This window comes from Perca fluviatilis, chromosome 1, assembly GCF_010015445.1.
Source record: "Perca fluviatilis chromosome 1, GENO_Pfluv_1.0, whole genome shotgun sequence".
Lineage (NCBI taxonomy): Eukaryota > Metazoa > Chordata > Actinopteri > Perciformes > Percidae > Perca > Perca fluviatilis.
The window spans coordinates 5,926,746-5,944,287 of NC_053112.1; the positions used below are offsets into that span (position 1 = coordinate 5,926,746).

Consider the following 17,542-nt stretch of genomic DNA (forward strand, 5'->3'; position numbering starts at 1 on the left):
CTAAAAGTATGCTGCACGAGAACAGAACCAAGGCTGCACACAGGTGGCCTGCATCATGCAAAGGAGGACATGTTCCTCTGTGGGATGCAGTAAGCAAGGACGGAGGACACCAAGACCTGGCACAGTCACAATCCATCAAAAGCAACAGCCCACTTTGTAGAGACAGATGTTCGTGTGTGATATGTAACTGCCCTTGTTAAACTTCAATAAAAGACAGGCAAAAGAGGAAGAGAGTCAGAGCTCACTGGTGAGAAGCAGACTGCGGAGTCTGCTTACGGAGTGATGCTCTCCTTCTATAGAAGCCTATTGTATTAATACATATCTGTGTCTGTGAAGTTATTGCTATCTATTTCAGAGAAGAAGTCCTCACCTGGGAGTGCACCTTGGAAGCACGACACCCGCCGGCCGGCCGAGAACACAATACATGAGACAAATACATGAAACTGTATTTTATTATTGATGCTATCTGTTATGGTTTAGGTGTTTTTGTTTTGCATTTTGTTCATTTCTGTTCCCTGTTGTGTTTATGTGTTCTGTATATTTGTGTTTCAGTTTGTTCCCGTGTTTTCTGTTCCCCCCTTGTGTTGTCTAGCATTGTCAAGTGTCTGTGTTTAGTTGAGGTCATGTCTTCTGTCTGTTTTTTCTGCTTCCTGTTTTATTTTGGTAGTCTGGTTTTCTGTCTTGTCTTGTCCAATTTACTTCCTGAGTTTTCCCGCCTTTGTTGATTGTCCTGCCCCGCCCTGATGTGTTTCACCTGATGTCACCACCTGTTCCTTGTTTGCTCCCTACCTCATGTATTTAACCTCTGTGAATCCCTTTGTGTCTTGTCAGTTTGTTTTGTATCCGTGCCTTTGAGTCCGTGCCCTCTTGTTTTGCTCCTGCGTGTGTCAGTTTTTCCTGCCTGTGTCTTTGCCTCAGTCTGTGCATTTGTTTGCTAGTTTTCCAGTCTTTGTACTGCCGTTTTTTGTTGCCATTAAATCCCTGAGTTACATCCACCTCCTGCCTGCCTGCCTCTCTCTGCGTTTGGGTCCACATTCCCTGCTTCTACACAACAGCTACCTTTATTGTTTAACTCCTCAAATACAACGTTAGACAAAAACATCAATATTACGAATATTATGTATTTGTATCTTTTCTATCCGCCGAGCGGTAATTACTGCGTCACTTCCGGAGTCTTCAGCTGATTTTTTTAAACGTTATTACGATGCATAACTTACTGGAACAAAACTGAGCAACGTGTTGTTGCTGGTGACAAAACTACTGATTATATATATTTATTACATGGCTTGCTTATATTCTAATGTACAATGTTGTGGAACAATGTGACAGTTATCGAGGCATAGTATCGCTTTTTCTTTTAAAGCCAACCCCCCTTCTTCCTCCCGATAACCCTCACCCTCTAAGCCCTCTTCTGCCGTACAGCCGTTACAGATACTGTCAGCGGGGCGGATGGTTAAGTCTATATTAGAGGAGTTGTTTCAGATACTTCCCTATGGTTAATACCTTAGGTATTGAAACATCATAGGTTAAAATACTATAAATATTGTATTATAACTATTAATAGGTTCAAAGGAATTAATTGAAATACTTCCCTATGGTTTAGATTATTTTTAGAGAGACAAACACACCCCCGCACTCGCGGGTTCTCGCTACGGTGGAAACCCGATGACGAGACAAGAGGCTTTCGATTGACAACCTAGATGTCCCCCGTATGTGAAATACACAGCACACAGAAGATCTTTACAACCAAACAATTACAATTGACTACTCACACTCGGACAGCTGCCTCTTCCTTGGTCAGAGAAGCTTCCGATCAGCTGGAGGATCAAAGGTCTGCTTGTCAGGTCGGTCCCCGGGGTTGCTGCAAACCGCACGATTAAAGAGGAGGCCACCACTTCCCTTTTCGGGGTGTCCCCGCTCACGCAGGCAAGTGGCAAAAAATAAGAAAAAAGGAAAAAAGTCTTCTAAAAGAGCAAAAAAAGACTCAAGGCTTTTTGGGTCACCTTGCTCAAGACGAACACAGGTGGTTTTATTATTTTTTTTAAAAAAAGCAAAAAGTTAACAAGCAAACAAAATAAATGAAAAAATGAACAGAGTTCAATCACTCAAAAAATGCTCTAAGACACAGGAGGTCCCTACTCGTAGAGTTTTGGTCAAAAGAGCAGAAAACGAGCCCAAGGGAGAGAGGGCGCTTTTTGGCAAAGCACCCATTTTTATATGTACATTTCTTGGGGTTCAACCCCCCCATCACAGCGAGGTGTGTTTTATCACATTCATTTCACCTTACATGGTAATACAGTCTTAAAGCAAGCATCAGGTTTGATATACGTAAAAATCATCTCATATGACGATATTTCCTTTATACATATGCATGTTGCTATCTAACATAGAATCTAACGGCTCAGTTCGACTGCATTGATCAATAGGTCAAAGCAGTAACCTTTTACACTCCTGTATGCACCCAGAGCCTAACCCCCCAAGTGCATGTATACAGGGCCCCAACAGCACTTCCTCTTTCCAGCTGTGCAGGTTCAGACAGACAGTTACACAAGGCAACTTATGCATCTGAGGCCTCTTGCAGACATTTCCTCTTTCCGACTGCAGGGTCAAATAGGCAGCTTCATACAGTAACTCACACTAAAATGTTTCTAAGCATGTTTATAGTAATATCAGTAACACAAAAACTTAGCATGATTATATTTCTAAAGGCACATCAGCACTCCTAAACCAAAATCAAAGGCAGTATTATAGTTTCAAGAGCAGAAATATATTTTAGCTGTTTTTGGGTTAACTCATGTCAAAAGCAGAAGCACAGTCTCCACTGTTCTTGAGCTGATACATTTCAAAAGCAGAAGTATAGTTTTAGCTGTCTTTTGGATTAATACAAATACATTTCAAAAAGCAAAAATATTTCAAAAGGCAGGAGTATAGTTTTTAATTGTTTTTTGGATTTTCACATACTCTCGTTCAACAATGCGGTCTGTTATTTTCTTGATAACAGACCGTTGCTAACTATAACACACCGTTGCCATGCATAGCAGAGCGTTGCCATGGACGCAGTTCTGTTCCCTCTGGAGGAGAGCTATCAATAAATCCGCTAGAAGAAGATTGGCGTCGGGGTCCTGATCACCCCGTTGTTGTTGTAGTCGCTATAACAACGCTCTACATTATCCCTTACGTACATTGAAGCGATACTGGCGTTAAAGACCCGCTGATCGCTGTCTGATTCTGTGAATGAATGCCTGCATTGCATCGTGGGACATTGGCTTTCAATGCGCCCAGCTCGTCTCATATCGTAGCCTACTGTTCTGTCTTATTTACTGTAATATTTCACCGGTAATAAGACCGAAATAATATTTTTAAAATAATGAAATGCATACCATGATAACAGCTAAATACATGTTGAAAGATTTAGCGTTATAGTTTTAAAAATATCAATAAACAACAAAGCAATCCAGCTTCCCTGGCCGATATAGACCGAAATAATAACATTAAAAGAAATACATATAAACCGTGATAAGATCTGGTGAATAAATGTTTATTAAAACAGCGATTATTGGGCTAAAAATACCAATAATATCAAAGCTGTATTCAGCTTCTCTGCTGCAGCCGAGTGGCAGAAAGTTTTGTGCTGTGATTACGTAAGATGCTTCTCATTGAAATACATTAGTATAAAAAACGTGACCCTAGGCCTGTCACGATAACAAATTTTGCTGGACGATAAATTGTCCCAGAAATTATTGCGATAAACGATAATATTGTCATCGAGAGACCATTTGCATCTAATATAATGATAATGTCATAATAATAATAATAATAATAATAATAATAATAATAATACTACAGGTACACCTTTTCAAAGATCAATACACTTTTATTTCTAAAGAATATTTAACACTGGAAGACATTTTAAATATCCACAATATGTCTTTGATCTCCTTTGGTATGTCGTCTTTCACGCTGATGTACAGTTGTGGAATTGCCGTTTGTGACACGTAAGTTCTCAGACTAGAGACTCTGTACTATATTTTACAATTATTTAACAATAAATATTACATTTAAATAATATATAATTAATAAATAAAATCTATATGTATGGCTATCTGCCACGTGGCGAGTAAATTTACCAAAATAGTTCTGTTTTTCAGTCTTCATTTTGGCGAAGGTGCAGCTTCTGCTCCTCTGCAGGTCGGAGCTTCGTGGGCGGGCCGACACACACACACACACACACACACACACACACACACACACACACACACACACACACACACACACACACACAGACACACATACACACACACACACACACACATACACACACACACACACACACACAGACACAGACACACACACAGACACACACACAGACACACACACACACACACACACACAGACACACACACACACACACACACACACACACACACACACACACACACACACACACACACAACACACACACACACACACACACACACACACACACACAGACACACACACACACACACGCGCGCCAACTCTAACACTTTCCACACTCCGTGTCCGCGGACAGCTGTAGGCTTGTACCGTTAATGTTCTGTGCATTGTCGGAAACATGCAGCCACTTTCCTGAAAACGCCTGCGAGACTGACGAGTCCACAGCGGCGTGTATGTCCGAGCCCGTCTCCACAGTCTCCACCTGCAGGTTGTCAGCTGTGTGGTTTGGAATGAAAGGGAGAAAACGGGACGCCGAGTAACACGGGTGATATCGCTCATATACTTTCTTTTTTTTTGACGCCGCCTTAACTGCAAAGTGCTGCAGGAAACCCTGCTCCAACTCTCTCGCTCTCTCCGCCTGGAATAGCCTACCGCCCACTGTCGTGCTTCCAAGGTGCACTCCCAGGTGAGGACTTCTTCTCTGAAATAGATAGCAATAACTTCACAGACACAGATATGTATTAATACAATAGGCTTCTATAGAAGGAGAGCATCACTCCGTAAGCAGACTCCGCAGTCTGCTTCTCACCAGTGAGCTCTGACTCTCTTCCTCTTTTGCCTGTCTTTTATTGAAGTTTAACAAGGGCAGTTACATATCACACACGAACATCTGTCTCTACAAAGTGGGCTGTTGCTTTTGATGGATTGTGACTGAGCCAGGTCTTGGTGTCCTCCGTCCTTGCTTACTGCATCCCACAGAGGAACATGTCCTCCTTTGCACGATGCAGGCCACCTGTGTGCAGCCTTGGCTCTGTTCTTGTGCAGCATAGTTTTAGCTCGTTAAGTCTAGGCAGCTTGCTGTAATAATTAGGCAGTATATTATAGGAACATAAGTCATTTGGTCAGCAAAGCGTGTGTATCTATATCCCACAATTCCCCCTTTTGAACTCTACTAGAGTTCAACATACCAAAAGAGAAGAGAGGTCAGAGAACGAGATATTCCAAAAAACAAAAATAGAGTCAGAACATGGCACGTCTAGGTAAAGGCACTTCTAGGTAAAAATCACTTCTAGATAAATTGTAAAACACTTCAGTAGAAAATGTAAAAGATGGTAAAAAATGTAGAAAATGGAAAAACACTTCTAATATTAAGAGCATACTTCTGTTAACTTTTTATGAAATAAAAAGTTCCCTACACTCTTTGGACTCACCTAAGTGAGTCCACAACATATATTTTACAATTACAAGGCACTTAAGTTCTTCTAGGGTAACACCTAGGTGGGGCAGTTTTGGCGGGGGAGTTCAAAATCATACCAGAAAATGAAAGTAACAATGGGGACGCTTATGTACCCCTAAGATCACCTTTACAACACATCTAGCAAGCTTATTCCTTCCCTGGCAAGTCTCTTCCCATACAAGTTACTTATAACAGCACCGCTTTATAAGTTGGTTTTAACCCTCAGCTCAGACTCAAACCAGACAACTCCTGCAATTTGCACACAATGAAAAATGGTTAATGAAAACGGCGGCGTCGGAGGGGCGGTGTTAAAGAAAAAACACCAATAAGTTGGGTTCAACGGTGGATGGTAGCTTGGCACGTCTACATGTAGGAGAGAAAGCTTTATTTCACCTTTCTCCCTGGTGATTCTCTTCTTCAGGTCACAGGGGTGGACTACCCTGGACCTTGTTGGACACTGGAGAGGATTATTCTGCCTCTTTTCCCTAGTGTCTGGCGGAGCGCCTCCGCTGGGGCAGCCAGATCTCTGGCTACTTCCTTGGTGGAGCGGCCTGGCTCCTGGGCAGCAGCACACTGGCTCCAGTGGTACCACTGTTTACCTTTTCCCTCGAGCTGTACTGCGTGGATGTTCTCGCCGCACTCTGAAGGGCCCCTGCCAGCGAGGTTCAGACCACTTCCTCTTGATTGCTTTCAGGAGCACCCACTCAGCGTCTGGAGGAGTTTTGGTTTCGCGTCTGGGTGTGCGCGGTCACCTGTTTAGAAAACAAAGAGACTGTGCCCTGTAGCTGGCGGAAAAAGGCGTTGTGAGAAATGGTTACAGGTGAAGGCTCAGTAAGTGGAAGCTGAGACCAGGGCCCCGGAAACACCTCCTTGTTTGTAGCTCATATGGTGAGAGGCCTGTCCTACTGTTTACTGACATTCTTATCGACATGAGAGCCAGGGGAGGGCTTGCAGCCAATTCATCCCTGTTTGGTTGCATATTTTAGACATTTTGTTTTTAAGGTCAGGTTCATCCTTTCTACCTTGCCTTGAGATTCAGGGTGGTATACGGAGCCAAATTTATGCTTTAGCCCCCAACATGAGTTCCACCCTTTGCAAATCTTTGTTTTTGAAATGGGAACCATTATCTGACTTTTATCCTTTCGGGGAACCCATGCTGGGGAAATGTATTGGTTGATTAGAAATTTAATTACGGTCTGAGCGGTCTTCATTTTTTGTGGGCATGGCCTCTGGCCATCCAGTGTAGGAATCCACACACACCAGCAAATACCTGCAACCCTGTACCCTGTCCGTCATGTCAGTGTAGTCAATCACAATCTCTTTCCCTGCCACTGTCTCAAGGGGGTACTGTCCCCCGTCTGGTTTCACTGTAGGCTTAGGGTTGAATGCTTGGCATTGGGGACAGGTCTTGGTTACCTGCTCTACCATTGGTTTCATGAATGGATGCCACCAATGTTGTAGGTTTCTCAACATCTGACTGACCCCTACATGTCCCACCCCATGAGCTTCTTCTAGGGCCGTCTCCCGTACCCCTGGTGGCAGAATAGGTCTACCATCCGGGCCCCGCCACAACCCCTCACTTTGCATAGCTCCCCTGCTTTTCCAAACTGTTTTTTCTTGGGGAAGCTTTGTTCTTTGTAACTCAATGATTGTTTCTTTGCTAAGCTCGGCCCTGGTTTCTAGGTCTGCAGTCATCATTAGATGGTGTGCCAAATATCCTGCTGCGGTTTTGCGGCGGCTTGTCTGCTGCTTCATTTCCCTTACTCACTCTATCTTGAGTATTGCTGTGGCCCTTACATTTTGACTATAGCTACCTTGGCTGGTAGGAGAATAGCTTTTGCTAATCTTTTCATTTCTTCCTCATGTTTAATAGGTTTTCCTCCTGCTGTCAAAAACCCTGCCCTCTGCCACTGTGGTAATTCGAGGTGAGCTGCTCCTGTTGCATAGGCTGAGTCAGAGTATACAGTTACTGCTTGATTTTTTCCTAGCTCTAAGGCTCTGATGAGTGCTTCCACTTCTGCTTTCTGTGCTGACTGCGCACCTTGCATCCTTTCTGCTTCTAATGTTACCACTTCCCCTCCTGTGTCTTCAACCACTGCATATGCTGCTTTCAGTCCCTCAGTCTCATGTCTAAAACAACAAACCCATCTGTGAATAGCACTCTTCCTTCCCCTAGTGGTTGTGCAGCTAAGTCTGGTCTGCTGACTTTTTCCACTTTTCTTGTCCTGTCCTCACACTCATGTGGTTCCCCCTCCCCCATCTGGTCTGCCATGTTAATGCCTTCATGTGTAAAGGTCAGGTTTGGGGCCTGCAAAACTTTGCTGATTCGCCTTTGTCTGGTTGGTGTGAGTGAAAACATGGCTGAGTTAACAAAGGACACTATGCTGTGGGAGGTCAACACTATCAGGGGGTGTCCCATAACTATGTGTGATGATTTCTGAATGCATTTTGCCACCCCTGCAGCATGTTGTGTGCAGGCGGGCTGGCGTTTTTCAATTTGTTCAAATGGGATGCTCATGTAGTTCAACACTACTCTGTCACTTCTTTTTCTGAAACAAAACCCCATTAGTTGCTTGTTTTGTTTCAGAAACATCCAAGTGGAAGGGCAGGGAGTAGTTTGGGCAGGCCAGATTTGCTGCTGCAGCAAGGGATTGTTTAAGTTTAATGAATGCCTCATTGCCTTCAAATGTCCAGTCTAAGGCTGAGGACAATATGCGCATGCCCTGTTGGCGTACCAACAGCCCGGAGGGGATCTGTAAGCACGACATAGCCTGGAACATAGGATTTGCTGTAGCCTGTCAAGCCCAAAAATGACAACATGTCTTTATAGTATACATGGTTTCGGGTGGGCCAAAATAACTGATCTGTGTGCAGGGGAAACACCTACACCACTGCCTGAAAGGATTCTGCCCAGAAAGGTAACTTCTCTTCTACAGACTTGTATTTTCTTCCTGCTTACTTTGTAACCCTCCCTAGCCAGGGTGGTCAAAACATCTTTGGTAGCCTGCAGACAGGCAATTGCGGTGGGTGCAGCTATCAGAAGATCATCTACATATTGTACCAGAACGGTGTCAGGTGGTAGGGTACAATCTGTCAGTGAGTTTTTCAGAACTTTGTTAAACAGGCCTGGGGAGAGGTTAAACCCCTTGTGGTAGGGCGGTGTATCGCATGGGGCGACCCATGTATGTGAATGAGAAAATATCTCGCAGATGTTCGGCCAGAGGGAGGCAGAAAAATGCATTTGAGAGATCTAACACTGTGTACCAGTGGTGTTGTGGTCCTATGTCAGCGAGAGCAACATGTGGGTTAGGTACAGTGAGAGTGGTGTCTACAATGAGATCATTTATGGCGCGCAGGTCATGAACCATCCTATATTTACCTGTTTCTGCTTTCAAAACTGGGAGGATAGGTGTGTTCCACTGGGAACGAGAAGGTTCTAAAACCCCTGCCTCAATCAATCCTGTGACTGTATCTGAAATGCCTAGCTGCTTTTCCCTAGAGCATGAGTATTGTGGTATCCATACAGGCGGAGATGGCCTAAGGTGAAAGGTCAGCGGGGCACAATGCACTAAACCTACATCAGTCGGTGTTTGTGACCAGAGAGTGGTGGGAAGACCATCTAACATGGCTTTAGCATCTTGATGGTCAGTCCTTTCCCTACCATGGTGCCTAGCAATTAAGTCATGTTGGAGAAAAGCTGTGTCTCGACCCTCACAGAGAATGCGGAAGGTTTTGGTGGAGGGAGAGTATTGAACCTTGGGGAGAGGAGTGAGTGTCCAGTCGGTGGCAGTCAGGGCTGTCTTGACCATGGGACCTAATGATTTGGCCTCATACCCTGGGTGCAGGGCGAGTGAAACATGTGGGGCAGATTCCTCAGTCATAACAAACCATGGCAACTGATCAGGGGTTAGCTGGACCGCGGCGGCTACGCCTTCAGGTCCCACAAAGATGTTTTGAGAGTGGATGTCCCATCTGGTGTCCGCTATCGTGTCAAAAGCGTCTTTGATAACAGAGATCAGAGTGGACATCATAATTTAGGGTGACATGTTGGGGATCTGGGGGAGGGACAAAGGGTGCAACTTGCGAGATCCAGGGCTTCCAGAGGAAGAACTGTTTCAGGATAACCCCCGGAGCCCGGGCCGTCTGGAGACAACATAGCCCAGTAAATGTCAGCGTAGGAGTCAGAGGTGGGGGAAAGGATGTATTGTCCGTGGGCCCTGGTTTCCTTCAGAACAGGTCATTTGACGGCCGTCCAGGGAAAGGCAGTAATATTCCATCAGCACAACACAGGATAGACACGCCCAGTTTTATGAGGAGATCTCTGCCAAGGAGGTTCATAGGAACCGTGGGAGAAACAACATATGGATGGAGGACGCATTGGTTCCCTATAGCTGTATGCAGTGGTTTTGTTATTGGCAGTTTTGCTTTTCCCCAGAGAAACCCATCACCGTAATGTGACTTGGTGAAATGTGTTGTGATGGACAATGTCTGATTGTTGAGCAAGTAGCTCCTGTGTCAACTAAGAAGGGCTGAACAGTTCCTTCTACTCTCATGGACACCATGGGATCTGCCGTGGGTCCCTGGGTCCTGTTGCTCTGCTGGGGAGTGTCATTGTGGCAACTGCTGGCCTGGTTCCCAGCCAGTCCAGTTCCATTCAGCCATCTGCAGTTGCGCTTTGGGGTGGACCTGTCGGTGGTCTCGCGGTGGCTGGTATGGACCCCCTTTGCTGGTAACCCCTTTCCCCCTTGGTGACTGACCCCCATTTAGCGGACACTCCCTAGACCAGTGTCCCAGTTGGCCACAGACAAAGCAGGCTCCCCGGAGCTCTCCCCGGGCGGGCCCGCCCCCCCTGGTCTCCCTCCTCCTCCCCCATAACCCTCCCACTATTTTGTTGCCATTGGGGAGGACCCGCCTATAGGGTGGGGGTTGGGCATAGGATTGTGGTTGTGTGTGTGGAGGGGCGGGGATTCCGTCCGGAATGGGGAAAAGGCAGGAGTGGGGGGCCCTGCAGTTAAAGCCATGAGTCTCTGTAATTGCCACTCATCAGTTGGTTGCCTAATCTTCCCCCTGTGGGTTTGGTCCTGGCCCAGCAAACGGGGCTGAGGGGACACATCTGCCAAGCCCTGTAACTTCCACTGCTCCTTCCTTAACATCAAACACTGGGTACAACCCTGTAGTGGGCTGAGGTGGTGAGTACGATGGAGGTTTATGTGGTTGTGTATGACCTGTATTATCAACCATTAGATGCCCTACTCCCTGCCAAAATAGCGCCCATAGTGCCCACTTCTTCCTATCTTGACTTGCTTTATCTCTCCTATCCTTGGCTTCTCCCTTTTTAGCCAACTGCCTGTTTTCACATCTTTCTGTGCTTCTTCCTGATCCTGACCTGCTCTCTTTCTCCTGTCTCCAAAATGCTGCTAACAGTGGATCTGTGCATTTAGCAATTTCCCCTGATCGGTCAGTATCTGATTAACATCTTTCCTCATTTGTATCATCATATCCTCTGCCTCCTTCCCTGTCCCATAGGCCGCTTTCACTGCTTTTTCCATTACTTCTAACTGCTCCCCAACTGGCTATATATGGTCCTTTAATTCCCCACCCCGGCCATCTATTTCTCTATCAAATTCTCCTCATTTCCTTAACTAGTAACACTGGTCTTTATGAGATTGCCAGAATATGCTTATTAATTTTGCCAGAAATATTTATCCAAAACTGCCACACACTCAATACTTCTAAATTGCCACACAGAAATCCCTCGATCTAAATATCCACAATTTACTTCAACAGTCCACTGCTTTATGTTAACACCGTCAGGTTTCAGGCAGTGCTGCTGCTTCAATTGCTTCTATTTAGCATTCATACACATTGGTCATTCATGCATTACCCTTAATTTGGATGAGTCAATTTTTCATCATTTTTTTTTTTTTTTTTTTTTTTTTTAAACCTTGATTGTGGCCAGTTGAGATTTATGGCACACTATGTCCCTGGTTCTCAACCCTTAAACAGGAAAGTAATATTCCTATTTGACACCAAAATCAAGTTTCCCTATGATTTTGGCCAGCTGAGATCTATGGCTCGCTATACCCTGGTTCTCAGCCTTTGGACAATCGAACTAGCTCAATTGTCTGACACCAAAACCAACAAGTCATGTGAACATTGGATTATTTTGTCATATCACCTAAATAGTGTGAAATGGTTCAATAATACAATCGTTCACCAGTCATACCTAGGAGACTTCAACTCCTTTGGGGACTTTACCTCTACTGTGGAGGACTTTACCCTGGGGACTTAACTCCTACTATGGAGGACTTACCCCTACAATTACCTGGGACTTACCTCTACTATGGAGGACTTACCCGCAGGGATTTACCTCTACTATGGAGGACTTACTCCTTATAAACCTTAACTTAACCTTTTTGTTTTTAAGATGTCTCAATTCTCGGGTGTTTCAACCCAGCCAAAACCGGCCCTCGTCAGGACACGGGTGGAGTTGCCAAACTCAGACTTTCACAAATATTTCCCTCATATTTGTTCCATAAACCATACCATATTTCCTGTACCTTTATAGAAATGGAAGTTGTCACTATGTATTTAATTAATTAATTTTAGCGGTCTGTGGGTTACTAAGACGTTGAACACCCTTGATTTAGAATAGTCAATGCAGAATAATGGTCTGCTTACCTTATTTATGGCGCCAGATGTTCAACGCAACCTTTCACCCTTGGACCGAACTTTTCCAACCAATTTGAAGAATCCTCTTTTTTTTTATCCCGGACGGCCCCCCCAATTGTCGTGGCTTCCAAGGTGCACTCCCAGGTGAGGACTTCTTCTCTGAAATAGATAGCAATAACTTCACAGACACAGATATGTATTAATACAATAGGCTTCTATAGAAGGAGAGCCCACTCCGTAAGCAGACTCGCAGTCTGCTTCTCACCAGTGAGCTCTTGACTCTCTCTTTTGCCTTGTCGGTTTTTATTGAAGTTTAACAAGGGCAGTTACATATCACACACGAACATCTGTCTCTACAAAGTGGGCTGTTGCTTTTGATGGATTGTGACTGTGCCAGGTCTTGGTGTCCTCCGTCCTTGCTTACTGCATCCCACAGAGGAACATGTCCTCCTTTGCACGATGCAGGCCACCTGTGTGCAGCCTTGGCTCTGTTCTTGTGCAGCATACTTTTAGCTCGTTAAGTCTAGGCAGCTTGCTGTAATAATTAGGCAGTATATTATAGGAACATAAGTCATTTGGTCAGCAAAGCGTGTGTATCTATATCCCACACCACACAAAGACCATGCGACTGACAAGAGGGTTCACTCCTCGTTACGCTAAGGAACCGAGGGTGGTCCTCCAGTCTCTTTGGTAGAGAGAGAGAGAGAGAGGGAGAGAGGGAGAGATGAGGAAAATAAACAAGCATGCAAACGGAAATTATCGCGGCCGGAAAAATTATCATTTTTTCTTATCATGTGATAACTCGATTTATTGACTATCGCGACAGGCCTACGTGACCCCAACACATAAATCTTCACAATTACGTAATGGTAACACATTCTAATAGATTTAATTTCATAATGCCATCACGAACGGACGTGAGACTTGGTGACTCTGACAGGAGAGATGATCAGAGGGGGAGAGTTTTTACCACCACAATTATTACTCGGACTGAAGAATGGGAAGAGTTTCTCAGTGAAGGAGCAGCTAGTAAAGTAGTAGATGCGAGCTGCAGCATCTACGTCATAAAAGGAGACCAGACCCTCCTCATAATCCACAAACACCCCCACCTTCTGAGGAGGAGACTTCAGAGAGAGAAGGACTGGAGGGTCATCAAGAGCTTGGTACTCAATTCCATTTCTCAACCATATAGTCCAGAAACCTTTCTGAGGTCTCAGTGTGATTTGTCCCTTCCTGTTGACCGACTCCCTGGCCACTCCTAAAAACCAATGAGTCTTTCCTTTAACTTGAACCTCAAAATAAAATCTGCCTGAAGAGAAACTCTGTTTTCCTAAAACACAAGCACAATCAAAAAATCTCTCTGGTTTGTCTGGGAGATTCTTCTTCACATCACCAAGATTCACTTGTTTCCCATTATCAGACAGGATGATTTTAGGATGTGCTGTACCAGGATCAAGAGTCACATCCACTGCATACTGCTGGACCCTCTTCAGCTCAGCTTCAAGCAGCGTCTTCATCTTTTTACTGAGCGTCTCCTCCAGCTGAGCCACAGCTTTCACCACAGTCCCCTCATATGATGGATTGACACTGACCTCTGTCCAGTCCTTGGTGGGTAGAGTGTGCTTGGGTTTTAGGGACTGGACACTCTGGAGAAGATGGAGGTGGTCTTCAGAGCGTAACACCTGCTCCACCTCAGTGCTTCTCTTCATCAGCTCAGAGATTTCCTGTTCCAGCTCTTTGATGAAAGCTTCGGCCTGTTTTTCTGTTGTTTTCTGCTTCTCTTTGATCTTGTTGATGAGCTCATTCAGGCCTCTCTCAACAGACTCCTTCAGAGAAGTGAAGACCTGAACACCTTCTGCTATCTCTCTGTCTGCATCTTCCTCACTGAGGTCGACTGAGTGTTTGATCTCTTGAATCTTCAGTCGTCTCTTCCGGATCATCTGCTGAATTTCAGCCCCTGTCTTCCCCAGCTCGACCTTCTTTCCTTCATATTCTTCTTTCAGAGGAACAACATCATGCCTCTTGTGGTGTGAAACATGGCAGAGCATGCAGACACATGTCTGGTCAGTCTTACAGAAGAGATCCAGAGGTTTATTGTGCTTCGTACACATCTTGCCTTCCAGGTTCTCCACAGGGTCGATCAGATTATTTCTTTTCAGACGTAAAGCTCTCAGATGAGACTCCAGGGGAGTCTCACAGTAGGAGGCCAGACACACCAGGCAGGACTTCAGGGCCTTCAGTTTGGTTCCAGTGCAGACGTCACAGGGAACTTCTCCTGGTTTGGAGACTTGTTGCTCTGAGCTGCTGCTGCTGGCTTTCTGTTGAGCTGACTGTCTGAACTGAACGACCATCTCAGAAAGCAAAGTGTTGATGAGCAGCTCAGGTTTTGTGTTGAAAACCTTTTTACACATCGGACACAGGTACTGGTCATTAGTATTCCAGTGTTCATTGATGCAGTTTTTGCAGAAGTTGTGTCCACATGATGTGGTGACAGGATCAGTGAACACATCCAGACAGATGGAGCACAAAAACTGATCTTCAGATGGCAGATAGTTTGCAGCAGCCATATCTACACATAGGGTGAAAGAAAAGAAAAACACATTCAAATACAGTTTTAATTATTTAAACAAACTGTGTTTTGACTTACACAGAACTGTGAGCAACAAGAAACATTTAAATCATGCTGACAAAGAGAAGCTCGCTACTCTGACAAAACGGCACTGAATATATCCACACAGGGGCGGAGCCAGACATTGTAAAAATTTGTGGCTCAGCCTGGTTTACAGCGACTAAATGCACTATATGTATTAAGACATTTGAGATAATAGAATGGCTATCTGCTCTTGGTTGCACCACCTACGTGTACGTTTATACCAGTTTGAACCTTTCTTTAATTAGGTTGGAGTTTACACGCTACTAACATTTTAAAGTGCCCATATTATGAAAAAAATCACTTTTTCTGGGATTTGGGGTGTTCTTTTGTGTCTCTGGTGCTTCCTCACACATACAAACTTTGAAAAAAATCCATCCATGCTGTTATGAGTGAGATACGGTTTCTGAATGTGTCCTGCCTTCAGTCTTCTAGTGAGCTGGTCAAAATCGGCTCGGACTGTGACATGAGCTGGCTAACCACAACCGTTAGCTCGTAGCGTTAGCGTTAGCATGCTAACGCTAGCATGCTACATCGTTCTCAATAGCAAAGGACTGCTACAACACACACAAGTTCACCATAATCTACAAAATAACTACTTACATGTGCACCCTCATTTAGAAGAAGTCTCCCAGCTAATCCTGCCTTGTAACTGACCAAAGTTGGAGAAACAGGCTTTCTTTTACTGTCTCTAGAGTTAGCTAGCTGACATGCTCTACATCGGAGCTACTGAGCATGTGTGAGTGCAATCAAAGATAGTACAGAAGAAGAAGAAGAATAAAAGAGGTCTCACTCTGTAGCTAAAACAGAAACCAGGTGAAAAGAGGATCTGCAGCAGTGAGAGAGAGCTGTGCAGTACAACAAAAAGATGGTGTTTTTTGAAAATTAAACCATGTAAACCTATTCTGGTACAACCTTAAAATACAGTTATGAACCTGAAAATGAGCATAATATGGGCGCTTTAAGGGTTGCACCAGCTGAAAAAGTTCTAAGGCATAAATTAAAACTTAAATCTTACACCTCCCCCTGGTGGATATAAAGTCATCTGTAAGCAGTGGTGTAGTCTACGTGATATGCAGGTATACACAGTATAACCGCTAAGAAAGCTCCAGGATTTCCATATACCCACTGAAAAATGCCCAATGACCCACAACAACATACTTTTTATTATATTTTTGATATATTTTGAATTGTCATCTGTGTTTTTCTTCTTCGCATAGGCTAAATACAGGTACATCCACCATAAATTGGTGAATAAAAGTGCAGGAAATGAAGTCTTTGATGCTCAAAACAACCCTGGGGGAGGACACCCAGACCCCCCACTATGATATGCCCCCCCCCCAAATGCAGATTTTGGCCAATATATACAGTACACCCACTACAATACATTAGACTACACCACTGTCTGTAGATAGAGGTTGTCATAGCGTATCGTTTTAACAGGTGGTATAACTTGAAGAATTAAGAGGAGTGACCAACTGTTTAGCTTCAGCAAAGCATTGTCAAACATTTCATATTCTCTAGCTGCTTCACAATAAAAGCCTCCCAGTAGTTTTCTTGTGGAAAGCTTTTATTGTGAAACAGCCAGAGGAAATAGAGGAAGCAGTATGCAATTAGTAAACAGACAGAAACCTACAGAGATTCAGTTCCAAGTTCCTAATGCCCCTGTGTCCAAGTTTTATTAAAGAACAGCACTGCTAACAAAGTTCTGCTTACTTGAACACATTACATTTCCTCCAGCTGCTTCACATTAAAAGCCTCCCACTGGTTCTCTGTTTGAAAGCTTTTATTGTGAAACAGCCAGAGAAGATAGAGGAAGCTGTATTTATGAAGCAATCTGTAAACAGTAACAATAGCAGTAAAGTAGGAAGTAATCTAAACTCCAGTCCTGAGAACTGACACAGAGAGACTGTTTAAAGCTGTTAAAGTGAGCTACTGTATAGTGGGCCTGTAGACAAACAGTCATAGTTATATTGTTACCAATTTCACAAGAAATTAAAAGAGAGGAACTTGCTGCCTGAGTAGAGCTGAAGTTTAGTGTTAATCCTGGTTGTAGAAAGTGTAAATGTGATCAGCTGTACTCACCAGTGTTTGGCAGAGACTCTGCTGTGTTGTTGAGAAAGACCTGATGAAGTCAGTTTGAGTTTTCTGTCAGAGAGAAACAGAGACTTGTCTCGACTGCAGCGTGGCTGACACTCTGACAAACTTAACTTTCATTTCTGGAGTGGGACGTTGAAGCTCTCCTCTTTCCAGTGTTGCTCCTCCTCTTACTGCAGCTCTGGTGTTAGTTTCCTCCCTCTCATGTGCACTCTTATTGTGAAATACCAGGATGTTGTCTGGTTAATATGGAGCAAAGGTGTGTCTTTATCTAACAGGTGGGAGGAGGAAGGTGTGTGAGAAGGTGTTGCTTATACCTTTATTATGTTTGTTGAAACTTGAAGGTGCCTCAGCTTTACTTTAACCAGGAGAGTTTAGTTTAGTTTATTGGACACAAATAGAAACCTCCACACATCTGCAACATGTCAATGATATGACAATGTGTTTTTTTTTACTTACAGAACAAACGG

At 44.2% G+C, this 17,542-nt stretch overlaps 1 protein-coding gene and 2 pseudogenes across 1 annotated transcript; all 3 read right to left on the reverse strand.

Moving 5' to 3' along the window:
• LOC120563789 overlaps window positions 1-17,542 on the reverse strand; it is a 105,162-nt pseudogene that overhangs the window by 30,577 nt on the left and 57,043 nt on the right.
• Window positions 6,089-9,681, reverse strand: LOC120564692 (annotated as a pseudogene).
• LOC120563798 (E3 ubiquitin-protein ligase TRIM39-like) lies at window positions 13,101-17,257 on the reverse strand. Its single transcript, XM_039808209.1, has 2 exons — window positions 17,061-17,257; window positions 13,101-14,894 (listed from the first exon to the last, which is right to left on the reverse strand). Exon 2 carries the CDS (start codon window positions 14,890-14,892, stop codon window positions 13,231-13,233), a length of 1,662 nt encoding a protein of 553 aa, XP_039664143.1. The 5' UTR covers window positions 14,893-14,894; window positions 17,061-17,257; the 3' UTR covers window positions 13,101-13,230.

Coding starts and splice junctions, on each gene's coding strand:
- LOC120563798 (XM_039808209.1), bottom strand. CDS start 14,892: ATGGCTGCTGCAAACTATCTGCCATCTGAAGATCAGTTTTTGTGCTCC.